General features: G+C 41.2%; 1 protein-coding gene across 6 annotated transcripts in view; it reads right to left on the bottom strand.

Moving 5' to 3' along the window:
- Window positions 1-14753, bottom strand: part of OSBPL10 (oxysterol binding protein like 10) — a 439127-nt gene that overhangs the window by 328784 nt on the left and 95590 nt on the right. The window contains exon 1 of one of the 6 annotated variants that reach the window (XM_028478812.2): window positions 6677-6712. The exons of the other annotated variants lie outside the window; for them this stretch is intronic. Coding sequence (XP_028334613.1) covers window positions 6677-6681 — 5 coding nt within the window. The 5' untranslated portion in view covers window positions 6682-6712. Of the gene's footprint in view, window positions 1-6676; window positions 6713-14753 lie in introns of those variants that run through there. 6 annotated transcript variants of the gene reach the window in all.

Here is a 14753-nt window from a genome sequence, read left to right as displayed (position 1 = left end):
TTTGTTTTCTATGTCTGTGGGTCTATTAACATGATGTAAAATTAAACAAATCAGAACCCTGCATGCACATTCAGGATAACAAGAGCATTTGCATCGATTCGGATTATAAAGACTATGGAAATGAGGTGCAACAGGGGAAACCAGTTTAAATATTCTGTTGTCTGGTCAAATTTCTAACTCAGATCCCATTGACCTAAATGAGACAGCAAGGCTAGAATGGACACCAGAAGGTTGCAAGCTAGTGTACATAATGCTCCCCCCACAGCTTAAAACTATCCAGGTTCTGGGCGAGAATGGGAGTTCCTTTTGCAGCTCTGTCTCCCCTTTCATCGGCTCAGAAACCAAATGAGTGGCTCTGAACCTTCCTGACTTCCTGGAAACTGCCACAAGAGACTGCGTGACCACCTCTCTCCCCCTTTCAAGGGCATCAGTCACGTGTCATACACTCATATACACACACACACACACACACGCACACACGCACGCACGCCACAGCTCATAAATGCCCAGGTGCCTCTTTCTGTTAATGTCTCATCAAAAAATCGGAGCTGTATATTTTATTTGCCAGAGCTGTTTTAGAACCTCCATGTAGAACTCACCCCAAAAAGAATACTTCTAAGCAAGTCTATAACAAACCGAAATCTGAAGCTGTGCCAATCACTTGTTGGCTCAACCATCAAATACTAAAGACCTACCAGGCAAACACGAACCCCGTGGCTGCCTTCTTGGCATGACTTTGTCACGAGCCACCAAACAAGGTGTAGGAGAACCCAAGTGCCAGGGAGGCTCCGGGAGAAAAGTGACCCCGGAAAATTCAGAAGGCTAGCAACTCTCCACTTTATAATTTAAAATATAATGAGGGCTTCCCTGGTGGCGCAGTGGTTGCGCGTCCGCCTGCCGATGTAGGGGAACCGGGTTCGCGCCCCGGTCTGGGAGGATCCCACATGCCGCGGAGCAGCTGGGCCCGTAAGCCATGGCCGCTGAGCCTGCGCGTCCGGAGCCTGTGCTCCGCAACGGGAGGGGCCACACACACACACACACACACACACACACACACTATATATATATATATAATAAGAGGCTGGGGGCATGCACATGGGTACATGGGAACTCTGTAGTTCCACTCAATTTTGCTATGAGCCTAAAACTGCTCTAAAAAGAGTCTATTTTTAAAGAGAGATAGAGATCATTATTAATGTCTTTTGTTTTCTCTGTAGCCTTTTCTGAATTTTCCAAGTTTATCATAAGGAACATGAAATAATACCTTTACAACTAGAAAACTAAGTCATTAAAACAGAGAATGACCCCCCTTTTTTGTATTAAAAAAAGACACAAAAGTCACTGAACTATACACTGAAAACAGGTACATTTTTCTGTTAATTATACCACCATAAGGTTAATTTTAAGAAGTATTTTTAAAAGCCTTCGAAATCTTAATTTTCACTTTATTTTTTTTAATTAATTAATTTATTTATTATTTATTTTTGGTTGTGTTGGGTCTTTATTGATGCGCGGGCTTTCTTTAGTTGCGGCAAGTGGGGGCTACTCTTCGTTGCGGTGTGCGAGCTTCTAATTGCGGTGGCTTCTCTTGTTGAGGAGCACGGGCTCTAGGCAAGCGGGCTCAGTAGTTGTGGCTTGCAGGCTCTAGAGCACAGGCTCAGTAGTTGTGGCCCACAGGCTTAGTTGCCTTCGAAATCTTAATTTTCACTATTTTTTTTAATTAATTTATTTATTTATTATTTATTTTTGGTTGTGTTGGGTCTTTATTGATGCGCGGGCTTTCTTTAGTTGCGGCAAGTGGGGGCTACTCTTCGTTGCGGTGTGCGAGCTTCTAATTGCGGTGGCTTCTCTTGTTGAGGAGCACGGGCTCTAGGCAAGCGGGCTCAGTAGTTGTGGCTTGCAGGCTCTAGAGCACAGGCTCAGTAGTTGTGGCCCACAGGCTTAGTTGCTCCGCGGCATGTGGAATCTTCCCAGCCCATGACTCGAACCTGTATCCCCTGCATTGGCAGGTGGATTCTTAACCTCTGCGCCACCAGGGAAGTCCCACATTTCACTTTAAACAGTATATATTATAGTGTATGTTATAATCTTTTTAAAAATTTTTATTGCAATATAGTTGATGTACAATATTACATAAGTTACAGGTGTACAATATAGTGATTCACAATTTTTAAAGGTTATACTCCATTTATAATTATTATAAAATATTGGCTGTATTCCCTGTGTTGTACAATATATCCTTGTAGCTTATTTTATACATAATAGTTTATAACCTCTTAATCTACCCTACCCTCTATTGCCCCTCCCCATGATGTCATAATCTTTAGGGAAAGTTAATTTGTGTAAACTAGCAGTAGATGTTCCTGTTAAATTTGTGTTTCCTTTCAAGATAATTAAAGTAAGTTCTCTAATTTTGGTGCCACCAATTTGAGATTTGGGGTCCCGTAGCCTACTGTCACCAAAGGTAACAATTATAATTCTGTAGAATAAATGGTTTGCTAAGCAAATAATAATAATAAAAGTTATTGCATAATGGATACAGAGTTTCTCTTTAGGAGGATGAAAAAGTTCTAGAGATGGAGAATGGTGATGGCTTCCCAACAGAGTGAGTATACTTAATGCCACTGAACTGTCCCCATCAAAATGGTTAAAATGGTACAGTTTATGTTATGTATATTTTACCATAATAAAAGGAACTTTAGCTTCCACCTAAACACAGTTTTCTGGAGATTCCATACTTTTTAAACGGGAACCAACACAGGAAGAATGTCACAAATGCTCTGCTGGGTGCCTCGTGTGCTTTACCAGCAAGAAGTCTAAAATTAGGGTTTCAGTCTCTTCCATTACACTAGTCATTAATACAAGGTCCCTGAGACAAAATTTGTCATTTGGTGATTTTCACAAAGACCACAGAGGCACAGAGAGGTGTGTCTGGGGAAACACACCCAAACCTGCAAGGCCTACTCTGAAATCACTGCTACTCTGATTCCATCCATTCTAACAAATATTTATTGAGAGCCGACTACAGCCCGGCACTGCGCCAGGACTTAGGGCAACACCTGCTCTCCTGGATCCTGCTTTCAGTCAAACTATTTCATTGATTTGTTGATTTCAAATAATATTACGGGTGGGCAGGGAAGGGATGAATTGGGAGTTTGGGATTAGCAGGTGCAAACTATTATATATAGACTGGATAAACAACAAGGTCCTACTGTATAGCACAGGGAACTATATTCAATATCCTGCGATAAACCATAATGGAAAAGAATATGAAAAAGAATGTATATATATGTATAACTGAATCACTTTGCTATACAGCAGAAACTAAGACAACATTGTAAAAGAACTATACTTCAATTAAAAAATTAAAAAAATAAACCATCAAATCAAATAATATTACAGGACACGGTATGACTTGTATGTCTCAAAGGAGCCATGTGTTTTCTTGTTTCCTTTTTATTTCTTTTTCTTTATACTCTGAAATGATTCAAACTTACAGAAGAGTTGCAAGAAGATTACAGAGAACTCCTTTATTGTTGAACCCATATTTAACAGTTACTTATGTTCTGGTATCTGCTTTATCCTGGTTCTGGCTCTCTCCCTCCCTTCTCCTGCCCTGCCCCTTCCTTTCCTCCCCTCCATCCACACCCGGCCAGCTGCCTCCTCCTCCCCTTCCCTCTCCCTTTCTCCTTATAGACAGGTTTTCTGGAACCACTGTGAGGTACAGACATCTCCTTTTATTCCTAAACACTTCATCATGTATTTTCCAAGAATAAGAACCTTCTCTTATTTAACCACAGTACAATTATCAATTTCTGGCAGTTAACATTGATTCAATAGTATTACCTAATACATAGCCCATACTCAAAAGTTGCCAATTGTCCAAACAATGGGAAAAGGGGTGGTACCCAGGTTTTAAAATACTGATTTGAAGGCTCCTTCCTCAGCCACCCAATGGACTGACAGCCCTCCAGGAGACCTGCTTTACTTCCCACAGGACCTTTCCTAAAGGACTCCAGGCAGAAGGAAATTCTCCCTATTTTATAACTTCTCCCTGCGTTACTTAACAAAGCTCTTAACAACCACCTCACATTTAACCTGAATTCATGATATGACTTAATCCTATTTTCCTTTCGTTTTAGTCAGTGAAAATCTCTGGATAAAAATATTTTCTCGTAATAAAATTCTGAAGCATCACCTTCCCCCACCAATTAGAAACTGTTCAAAGCCCAGTAGCCCTTCTGCTTGGCACCTCTCAGCAACTTCAATTTAAAGCAGTATTTCTCAACCTTTTTTATCATTATCAGTTTCCTAGGAAGCCTTTTCAGACAAATTTCCTTAAGCATCCCTCCAATGAAATTAATACAAGAGATAGACTGTTCATCTATTCATGTACTCTACCTACATCTGCACTTTATATATTAAAAAGTGAGACATTTTCACCAGCACCACCCCAGGAACCATTTTTTATCATCCCCATTTAGAATGCATTGTCTAAGGTCATTCACAAGCTAGGGTGGGGAGAAAAAGGAGAGAGATCAAGGTGTTACCTGTGTGAGACAAGACCCCAGTCCAGCCCGGGATCCTCAGAGCCAAAGGATCAGAGCTCTAATGGCCCCTCTTCTACAGATGTGGTCTAGGGTTTACCCCGGCCCCATAACAGGCTCAAAATACTACAGAAGACTTTGCATATTCAAAGCTGGAATGGAAGTCTTAGGGGGATAAAGGAAAATTCCCCTCTTGTAAAGGGGATGGATGAACCTAGATTGTCTAAAGGTTCCTTCCACAGACGTCTCCCTGGTGACTCAGTCTACTCGGCAGTCTTAACAGGGGAGCTGTGGTCTCAGACCCTCTTTGGAGGCCATTCATCCACTCATTAGAACCAATGCAGATATATATATACATACATTTTCTTTTTCTGGCTGTGCCGCGAGGCTTGCGGGGTTGAACCCAATATATTTACATTAAGCCTCAATTGGAGTCCCCTAAATTGTCTGAAAAAGTATCTCCAGGGACTTCCCTGGCAGTCCAGTGGTTAGGACTCTGCCCTTCCACTGCAGGGTACATGGGTTCAATCCCTGGGCAGGGAACTAAGATCCCACATGCCCCAAGGCCAAAAAAAAAAAAAAAAAGTATCTCCAGGTGGCTCTAAAACTGATTTTTAGATATTTACCTAAAATAATGGCAAGTGCCAGATAGTCAGGGAGAGGACCTCATAAAATAAGATTAACAGCACCCCGCCCTGTAATATTTGTGTGCTTTCCAAAAATATGAACAAATATCAAGTTCTTGTGACTTTATGCAGGTGGTATTCAGGAAAATTAAATATACAAATAAGACAGTCTGTGAAAGAACACAAATTCAGGGGAAATTTTGAATACATATGACATTGTAAGCAGGGGTTGTGCTTTCTTTCTAGAACACAGCTCTAAAATTATAAAATATTTTTAAAAATCAATCAGGATATAGAAGAACTGAAAAATATCAACAAGAACTGGATCTAATTGACATTTACAGAACAATTCTCCCAATGACAAAGAATATATATTATTTTCAAGTATATATATGGAACATTCACCAAGACAGAACATAACCAAGGTCATAAAACAACCCATAAAAAAATTTAAAAACTGAAATTATACAAAGTATGTTCTCTGACCATAATGAAATTAAACTAGAAATGAGTAACAGAAAGATAACAGGAAAACCTTCAAACACTTGGAAATTAACACACTTCTAGATAATCCATTAGTCAAAGAGAAAGACTCAAGGGAAACTAGAAAATACTTTGAACTGAACTAAAATTAAAATACTACATATCAAAATTTGTGAAGGCAACTAAAGCAGTGCTTCAAGGGAAACTTATAGCTTAAATATTTACATTAGAAAAGATGAAATAATTTAATAAATTAAGCTTCTACTTAAAGAAACTAAAAAAAGAAGAAACTAAACATAAATAGCAGAAGTGAAAGAATAAAAAAGATTAGAGAAGTAAAAATAATTAAAAATAGAAAACAGTAAAGACCACCAGTGAAACAAAAAGCTGGTTCTTAGTAAGATCAATAAATTGATAAATCTCTAGCAAGACTGTCAAAGACACAAATTACCAATATCAGGAAAAGGAAAAAGGGAATATCACTATAGGCTTCAAATATTGAAAGGATAATTAGGGAATAATACAAGCAACTCTATACACCCTATAAATTCAACAGTTTATAAGAAATGGACCAATTCCTCAAACAGCATTTACTACCACAACATACCCAAGATGAAACAGATAATCTGAATAGCTTTACAACTATTTTTAAATTAAATCTGTAGTTAAAAACCCTGCCAAAAAAGAAATCTCCAGGCCAGATGGTTTCCCTGGTGATTTCTACCAAATATTTAAAGAAGAAATAACACCAACTCTACACAATTTCTTCCGGAAAATATAACAAGAAGGATACTTCCCAACTCATTTTAAGGCCAGCACTACCCTGATACCAAAACCAGACAAAGACGGTATTAGAAAACTACAAACAAATCTTTCATAAACATAGATGCAAGAGTCCTTAACAAAATATTAGCAAATTGCATCCAGCAACACAAATAAATAATACACCATAACCAAGTGAGGTTTATCTCAGGATAGCAAGGCTGCTTCAAAATTCAAAAAGCAATCAGTGTAACCTACCACATTAATAGTTGAAAGCAGCAATCAGAAAAGGGCCAGACAGTAACCATTTCAGTCTTTGCTGGCCTCAAGGTCTCTGCAGCAACTACTCAACTTTGTCACTGTAGAGTGAAAACAGACATAGGCAATATGTAAACAAATGGGCATGACTGTGTTTCAGTAACACTTTATTTACAAAAGCAGGTAGCAGACCCTTTCAAAATAAAAAACACTCAACAAACTGGGACTAGAAGGAAGCTACCTAAGCAAAATAAAGGCCATTTATGAAAAGTCCACAGCTAACATCATACTCAATGGCAAAAGACAGAAAGCTTTTCCTCTAAGATCAGGAACAAAGCAAGGATGCCCACTCTCACCATTTCTATTCAACATAGTATTAGAAGTCCTAGCCAGAGCAATTAGGCAAGAAAAAGAAATAAAAGGCATCCAAACTGGAATGGAAGAAATAAAATTATCTCTGCAAATGACATGTATAGAAACCCCTGAAGAGGGACTTCCCTGGTGGTCCAGTTGTTAAGAATCCACCTTACAATGCAGGGGACGCCAGTTCAATCCCTGGTCGGGGAACTAAGATCCCACATGCCACAGGGCAACTGAGCCCGTGTGCCATAGCTACAGAGCCCACGCACTCTGGAGCCCGAGCACCGCAACTACTGAGATGGCACACCACAACTAGAGAGCCCGTGCACCACAACTAATGAGCCCGCGCACCACAACTAGAGAAAAGCCCACACACTGCAATGAAAAGCCCGCGCGCCACTATGAAAGATCCTGCATGCCACAACTAAGACCCAACACAGCCAAAAAATAAATAAATATTTCCTAAATAAAGAAACCCCTAGGGCTTCCCCCACGGCACAGTGGTTAGGAATCCACCTGCCAATGCAGGGGACACGGGTTCAAGCTCTGGTCCGGGAGGATCTCACATGCCGTGGAGCAACTAAGCCCATGTGCCACAACTACTGAGCCTGCGCTCTAGAGCCCACGAGCCACAACTACTGAGCCCGCATGCCACAACTACTGAAGCCCACACACCTAGAGCCCCTGCTTAACAACAAAAGAAGCCACCGCAGTGAGAGGTCCATGCACTGCAACAAGGAGTGGCCCCCACTTGCCGCAACTAGAGAAAGCCTGCACACAGCAACAAAGACCCAACGCAGCCAAAAATAAATAAATAAAATTAGTTTATTTTTTTTAAAAAAGAAACCCCTAAAGATTCCACAAAAATTTTAAAAACCTGTCAAAACTAATAAAGGAATTCAGCAAAGTTACAGGATACAAAATCAACACACAAAAAAAGTTTTGTTTCTATACACTAAAAATGAACAATCCAAAAAAGAAATTAAGAAAACAATTCTACTTACAATAGCATCAAAAAGAATAAAATATTTAAGAATAAACCTAACCTACTATATTCAATATCTTATAATAACCTATAATGGAAAAAAAGCTGAAAATATATATATATGTGGTGTGTAACTGAATCACTTTGCTGTACATCTGAAACTAACACAATATTGCAAATCAATTATACCTCAATAAAAAAAAACAATAAACCTAATCGAAGAGGTGACTTATACACTAAAAACTACAACACATTTCTGAAAGAAATTAAAGAAGACATAAATATATGGAAAGCCATCCCACATGTCTTTGGATTGAAAGACTAAGACGTCCAGGGACTTCCCTGGTGGTCCAGTGGTAAAGAATCCGCCTTCCAATGCAGGGGACGCAGGTTCAATCCCTGCTTGGGAAACTAAGATCCCACGTGCCGCGGGGCAACTAATCCCACGGGCCACAACTACTAAGCTCACGCACCTTAACTAGAGAGCCCACGAGCTCTGGAGCCCATGTGCCACAACTAGAGAGAGAAAACCCGCATGCCACAACTAGAGAGAAGCCCGTGCACTGCAACGAAAGATCCCGCATGCCTCAACGAAGATCCCGCATGCTGCAACTAACACACGGAACAATCGAAAAATAAAAAATAAATTAAAAAGATGTCCATACTACCCAAAGGGATCTACAGATTCAATGCAATCCCTAGCAAAATCTCAGTGGCAGTTTTTGCAGAAACGGAAAATTCATCCTAAAATTCATATGGACTCTCGAGGGACCCCAAATAGCCAAATAATTTTGAAAAAGAAAAACAAAGTTGAAGAACTCACACTTCTGATTTCAAAACATATTACAAAGCTATAGTAATCAAAACAGTGTGGTGCTGGCACAAAGAAAGTGGATCAATGAAGTAGAACAGAGAGCCCATACAGTATATCGTTCTGTTTATGATCCTATGATCTTTAACAAAGGTGTCAAAATTACTCAGTAGGAAAAGGAGAATCTCTTCAACAAATGGTGTTGGGAAAATTGGATATCCACATGCAAAAGAATGAAGCTAGGCCCGTATCTTACACTATATGCAAAAATTAACTCAAAATTAGATTAAATATCTAAACATAAGACATAAAACTCCAGAAGACAACATAGGAGAAAAGCTTCATGACATTGGACTTGGCAATGATTTCTTGAATATGACACCAAAAGCATAGGCAACAAAAGCAAAAACAGACAAATGGGACAACATCCAATTTTAAAGCTTTTGTGCATCAAAGGACACAATCAACAGAGTGGAAAGGCAGCCAAAGGAATGGGAGAAAATATCTGAACCACTTCCTGTCCAAAGTCTTCATCTACAGTCCTGCAGTCAAGGCCACGAGACATGCCCAGAGCTGCTCCCAGAAGCTGGCCCATCGTCACACAAAACTCCCAAGACACATTCTCTTTGCCCTTTTTTTTTTTTTTTTTTGTTTTTTGGGGTATGCGGGCCCTCTGTTGTGGCCCCTCCCGTTGCGGGGCACAGGCTCCGGATGCGCAGGCTCAGCGGCCATGGCTCACGGGCCCAGCCGCTCCGCGGCATGTGGGATTCTCCCACACCGGGGCGCGAACCCGGTTCCCCTGCCTCGGCAGGCGGACGCACAACCACTGCGCCACCAGGGAAGCCCTGCCCTTTTTTTTTTAAATAAATTTATTTATTTTATTTATTTACTTTTGGCTGTGTTGGGTCTTCGTTGCTGCACACGGGCTTTCTCTAGTTGCGGCAAGCGGGGGCTATTCTTCTTTGCAGTGCACAGGTTTCTCATTGTGGTGGCTTCTCTCGTTGTGGAGCATGGGCTCTAGGCACGCAGGCTTCAGTAGTTGCGGCACGTGGGCTCTGTAGTTGTGGCTCACGGGCTCTAGAGCACAGGCTCAGTAGTTGTGGCGCACGCGCTTAGTTGCTCCACGGGATATGGGACCTTCCCGGACCAGGGATCGAACCCGTGTCCCCTGCATTGGCAGGCGGATTCTTAACCACTGTGCCACCAGGGAAGCCCCCCCGTTGTCTTCTTTATTCAACAAATGTTTCACAGGTAATTTTCAAACAAGCATCACCATAATTCTAGATAACAGAATTTATAAGTTGTAGGTTTAAAAGTAATTATAAATGATAATTCATTCTAATTTTCCTATGCTGCAGTCAGAGAGAACAAGCAATATGCTTCTCACTTCATCTCATTTACAGATGAAAAAAAAAAAATTTGACATCCATATAAAATGAAACTAGACAGGGAAGGGATAAAAACACAAATCTCCAAGCCTTTATGGTCTTTCCATAAGCTGCAAATATGGTGGCATTACCTAGTTTAATGGACAGTTGCTCCCAGGCACTAACAATTCCCACCAGCTTCACTATAGTTAACGTCCGGAATTGTCTAAGACTCATTTTACCACACCTGGGGCATCTTCCAAACCAGAGTGGACGACGTAGGCAGGATGGCTGCCTCAGTGGCCACTTGAGAAGATTAGAGGTTAAGGCAAACTGGGTAATTTTTATTAGATACATACTACATTGGGCCAGGAAGTATATACTGCATGCCCCACAGCCTTTTTAAAAAATAAGCCAAACAAATTTTTGCTAACTTTTTAACAAAGTTCCAAATTTACAGAGAAGTTACAAAGATACAAAGAACTATTTATTACTAAAGAACTATTAACATTTCACCACAGTTGCTTTATCGTTTTCTCTCGTTCTCTCTATATTATATATACACACACATTTTTCCTGAACCACATGAGAGTAAGTTGTCAGAATAATGCCCCTTTACCCCCATATACTTCAGTGTACAAATATTAAAATCAAATAATTAACATGGATACAGTACTATTAGTTATAGACTGCATACTGTCAATGTCATTTACAGAAAAAAATCAAATCACAAGTTATATTTGGTTGTTACGAAATGTACATTTTTGAAGTGTTAACAGGGAATTTACAGTTTCAAACTAAGAAAGCAAAAATAAAGACGGAAACAAAACAAAAAATACTAAAAATACCAATAACTGCTACAATGCTGGAAAGGAAAAGGAAGCAAGCCTTTAGATAAACAGAAATTCAGACAATTCCATGACACGGATAACTGCGATTTAGTCTCTTCCAAGTTAGGTTACGCTTTGCTTTTGTTCAAAAAATGACTTCGCCCAGACTTAAACTTGATTTCACAAGTTCAGTCCTGTTTCTTTGACACAAAGATTTTCTAAAGTATCTTTATGTCAATCCTATCTTGTTAATCAATGGGAGGAAAAATATATAGAGTTTTGGTTTTTAATACTCTTCCTGAATTTCAGCTGACCCCAAGGGAACCACGAAAACTGACGTTTAACAAAAAAATTTCAGTTACCGGAAACTCCGGATTAGCTAAGTGACTACAATAGTGTTACAATGCACTTCAGGCCAAGGTATCAAATGGAGACCTCACAAAAAGAAAAAGGCATACATTAGCCAGGCGAATAAAAATGACCACAAAGATTGTTGCTAGCACAGAAAGTGACAAAATATGAAATGCCACATATATAATAAGTATGCAACAATGCTCTCTCAACAGCACTAGCAACACAAATTGCCTTTTGTCCTGTTCCACTTTTTGGGACCAATACATGAAATGAGTCAGCTGGAACAGGCACACAGAGAAGCTCTGTGCTGAGTGATTAGACAAAGGGGTCGGGAGGCCCCATTTTTAAGGTATTAGTAATAGGGTGGAACTCAGCTACACGAGAATCCTAAAAGCAAAATGGATTCAAAACATGTGACCCCATTTTAGCCAAAGTCCACACTCTGAGCTTCATGACCTGGGAGTTCTCCACGTCAATCAAGATTCATCTGTCAGTGCTTCCAAAGAGTCACAGGGCCCCTCAGCCAGCCCTTGGAGCCCCAGTGAAGATAGGACAGTACAGTAAGAAAAGATATGACTAAGAACTACAGGAGGCAAGAGGCAAGGTTGTGAAAGCTCTAAACATACAGCCCCAAAACAGTGCCTGTTTCTGACCAGGGAAAACCCACCAAACATCATCTACTCACAGAAGGAAATTCTGCCCAGGGGAAGGCTACAAAATCACTAATTACAACACAGGGACCCTTCTTGGGGAAGGCCAGGGCTGAAGACAGAGTGACTGAGGGATAAAACAGAGCAATGATTACCTTGCAATGGAATGAACTGCTGGTTTACCCTGAGGCAAAGCCCTCAGTGATCTCATCTATAAAATGAGGGGGTGGAAGATCTCCAAGTTCCTTCCAGGGTAATGGAAAGAAAACAAGCTCCAGAGTCAGATCCTGGCTCCACACCTGACTAACGGGACAACTTAGGTCACTCTATGCCTCAGTTTCTTCATCTGTAAAACAGAGACTCCACCTGCATCAGTTAGGGTTAGATTTGGCTGCAAATAGTGACTTAAAAAACTAAAGCTTATTCCCCCATCATAGAAAAGTCCAGAAGATGGCAGCCCAGGATTTGTGAGGTGGCTCGGATCAACAAAGTCATCAGAGGCATCTTCTGCCTTGATAGCCTTCATCCCAGTCACCTAAAGACTCAAGATGACTGCTGGGGGACTTCCCTGGTGGTCCAGTGGGTAAGACTCCGTGCTCCCAATGCAGGGGGCCCGGGTTCAATCCCTGGTCAGGGAACTAGATCCCACATGCATGCCACGACTAAGGAGCCCGCCTGCCACAACAAAGGACCACACATGCCGCAACTAAAGGAGCCGGCGAACCACAACTAAGGAGCCCGCATGCTGCAACTAAGGAGTGCGCCTGCTGCAACTAAGACCCGGCGCAACCAAATAAATAAAATGAATATTTTTAAAAATGGAGGACCTGTCATGACTCCAGGAATCTATTAAAAAAAAAAGACGACTGCTGGAATTCCAGCCATCACGTCTGTATTCCAGTTTCGGCCACATGTCTATATTCCAATAAGTAAAAAAGGGGAAAGGTACAAAGAAAGTTCCAGGAAACTACTATGTGACCACTCTGCTTGTAACCAGAATACAATCGCATGGCCATCCCTAGCTGCGAGGGGGGAATGAGGGGTGCAAATATAGTTTTATCTAGGACAAAGCACATATCCAGATTAAAACTGGGGTTCTATGACTATAGAAGAAGGGGAGACTGGATAAATCTGCAACACCTCTCATCCCATGTTAAGGATTAAATTGTAAATGTAAAGTGTCCGATGCTCCCTGGGCCCACAAATGCACTCCTTCCCCTCTGGCAGCGCTGACATTTTATGACCTGTGGTCTCGGCGGCTTGAGATGTCCTTCGGGAAACAGGCTTTTCCAGCCTGGTCTATCTTTTACTGGCTAGTCTCTGGCCACAGCCCAGGTACGACCTGCATTCCAGCCATACCAAACTATCTCCCTCCTTCCATGCCTTCCAACCTTTGTACTCACAGAGCTTCTACCAGGGAAGCTCTCCCCAAGCCCTGGGCTGCAAGATGAACCCCCTAGACATCCTAGGTCTCCCCACACCTGCCACTTCCCCTCTATCCCCACCAGGTAGGGCTCTCCCCAGGTACTTCCTCTCAGGTAGCATCACCCCCCCACAGCCCACCCCGTATCATAAGTGCTTTCTATGGGCCACGCCCTGTTCTAAGCCCTTTACACACAGCTTTGAAGCTGATCCCAACAACCCTATGACACAGACACTATAACACCCCCATTTTACAAATGAAGAAACCGAGGCACAGAGAGGTAAACTAGATGGTCCACGGCCACACAGGTTGTAAACAGCAGAGCCAGGATGCAAGCACAGGCTGTTGGACTGCAGAATCCATACCCTTTGCCACCACGTGAGGCTGCCTTGACTCCCTGATTGAGGGGTCTGCATGTCATTTCAGACCAGGGATGGTCAAACCACAGCCCACAGGCTAAATCCAGCCCACCACCACCTGTTTCTGTAAATAAAGTTTTACTGGAACACAGACACACCCAGTTGTTTACAATGGGAGCGTTGAGGAGTTGCCATGGAGACCACAGAGCCCACAGAGCCAGATATTAACTGTCTGACCCTTTATAGGAAAAGTCGGCCACCCCTGTTTCAGGCTGTCAGCTCCATAAGGCAGGGCCTGCACTGTGTTCTTCTGACCCCCACATCTCCCAGGGCATTTGTTTATTTGTTTTTAATTGAAGTATAGTTGGTTTACAATGTTGTATTAGTTTCTGGTGTACAGCAAAGTGATTCAGTTATACATATACATATTCATTTTCATATCCTTTTTTATTATGGTTTATTACAGAATATTGAATATAGTTCCCTGTGTTATACAGCAGGACCTCAATGTTTATCTATTTCATATATAATATTCAATAGTCTGTATCTGTTTATCTCAAACTTCTAATTTATCCCTCCCCCATCCCCTTTTCTCTTTGGTAACCATAAGTTTGTTTTCTATGTCTGTGAGTATATTCAATTTTGTAAATAAGCCCATTTGTATCAATTTTTAGACTCCACATGTGATACCATATATTTGTCTTTCTCTGTCTGACTTGCTTCACTTAGTAGGATCATCTCTATGTCGATCCATGTTGCTGCAAATGGCATTATTTCGTTCTTTCTTAGGGTTGAGTAATATTCCATTGTGTGTGTGTGTGTGTATGTACCACATCTTTTTTATCCATTTATCTGTCAATGGACACTTAGGTTGCTTCCATGTCCTGGCTATTGTAAATAGAGCTGCAGTGAACATTTTGGTACATGACTCTTTTTGA

The sequence above is a fragment of the Physeter macrocephalus genome, chromosome 18 (assembly GCF_002837175.3).
Source record: "Physeter macrocephalus isolate SW-GA chromosome 18, ASM283717v5, whole genome shotgun sequence".
NCBI classification, from domain to species: domain Eukaryota; kingdom Metazoa; phylum Chordata; class Mammalia; order Artiodactyla; family Physeteridae; genus Physeter; species Physeter macrocephalus.
Note: the sequence above shows the minus strand (reverse complement) of the source record. Positions and strands in the feature narration are given on the sequence as shown.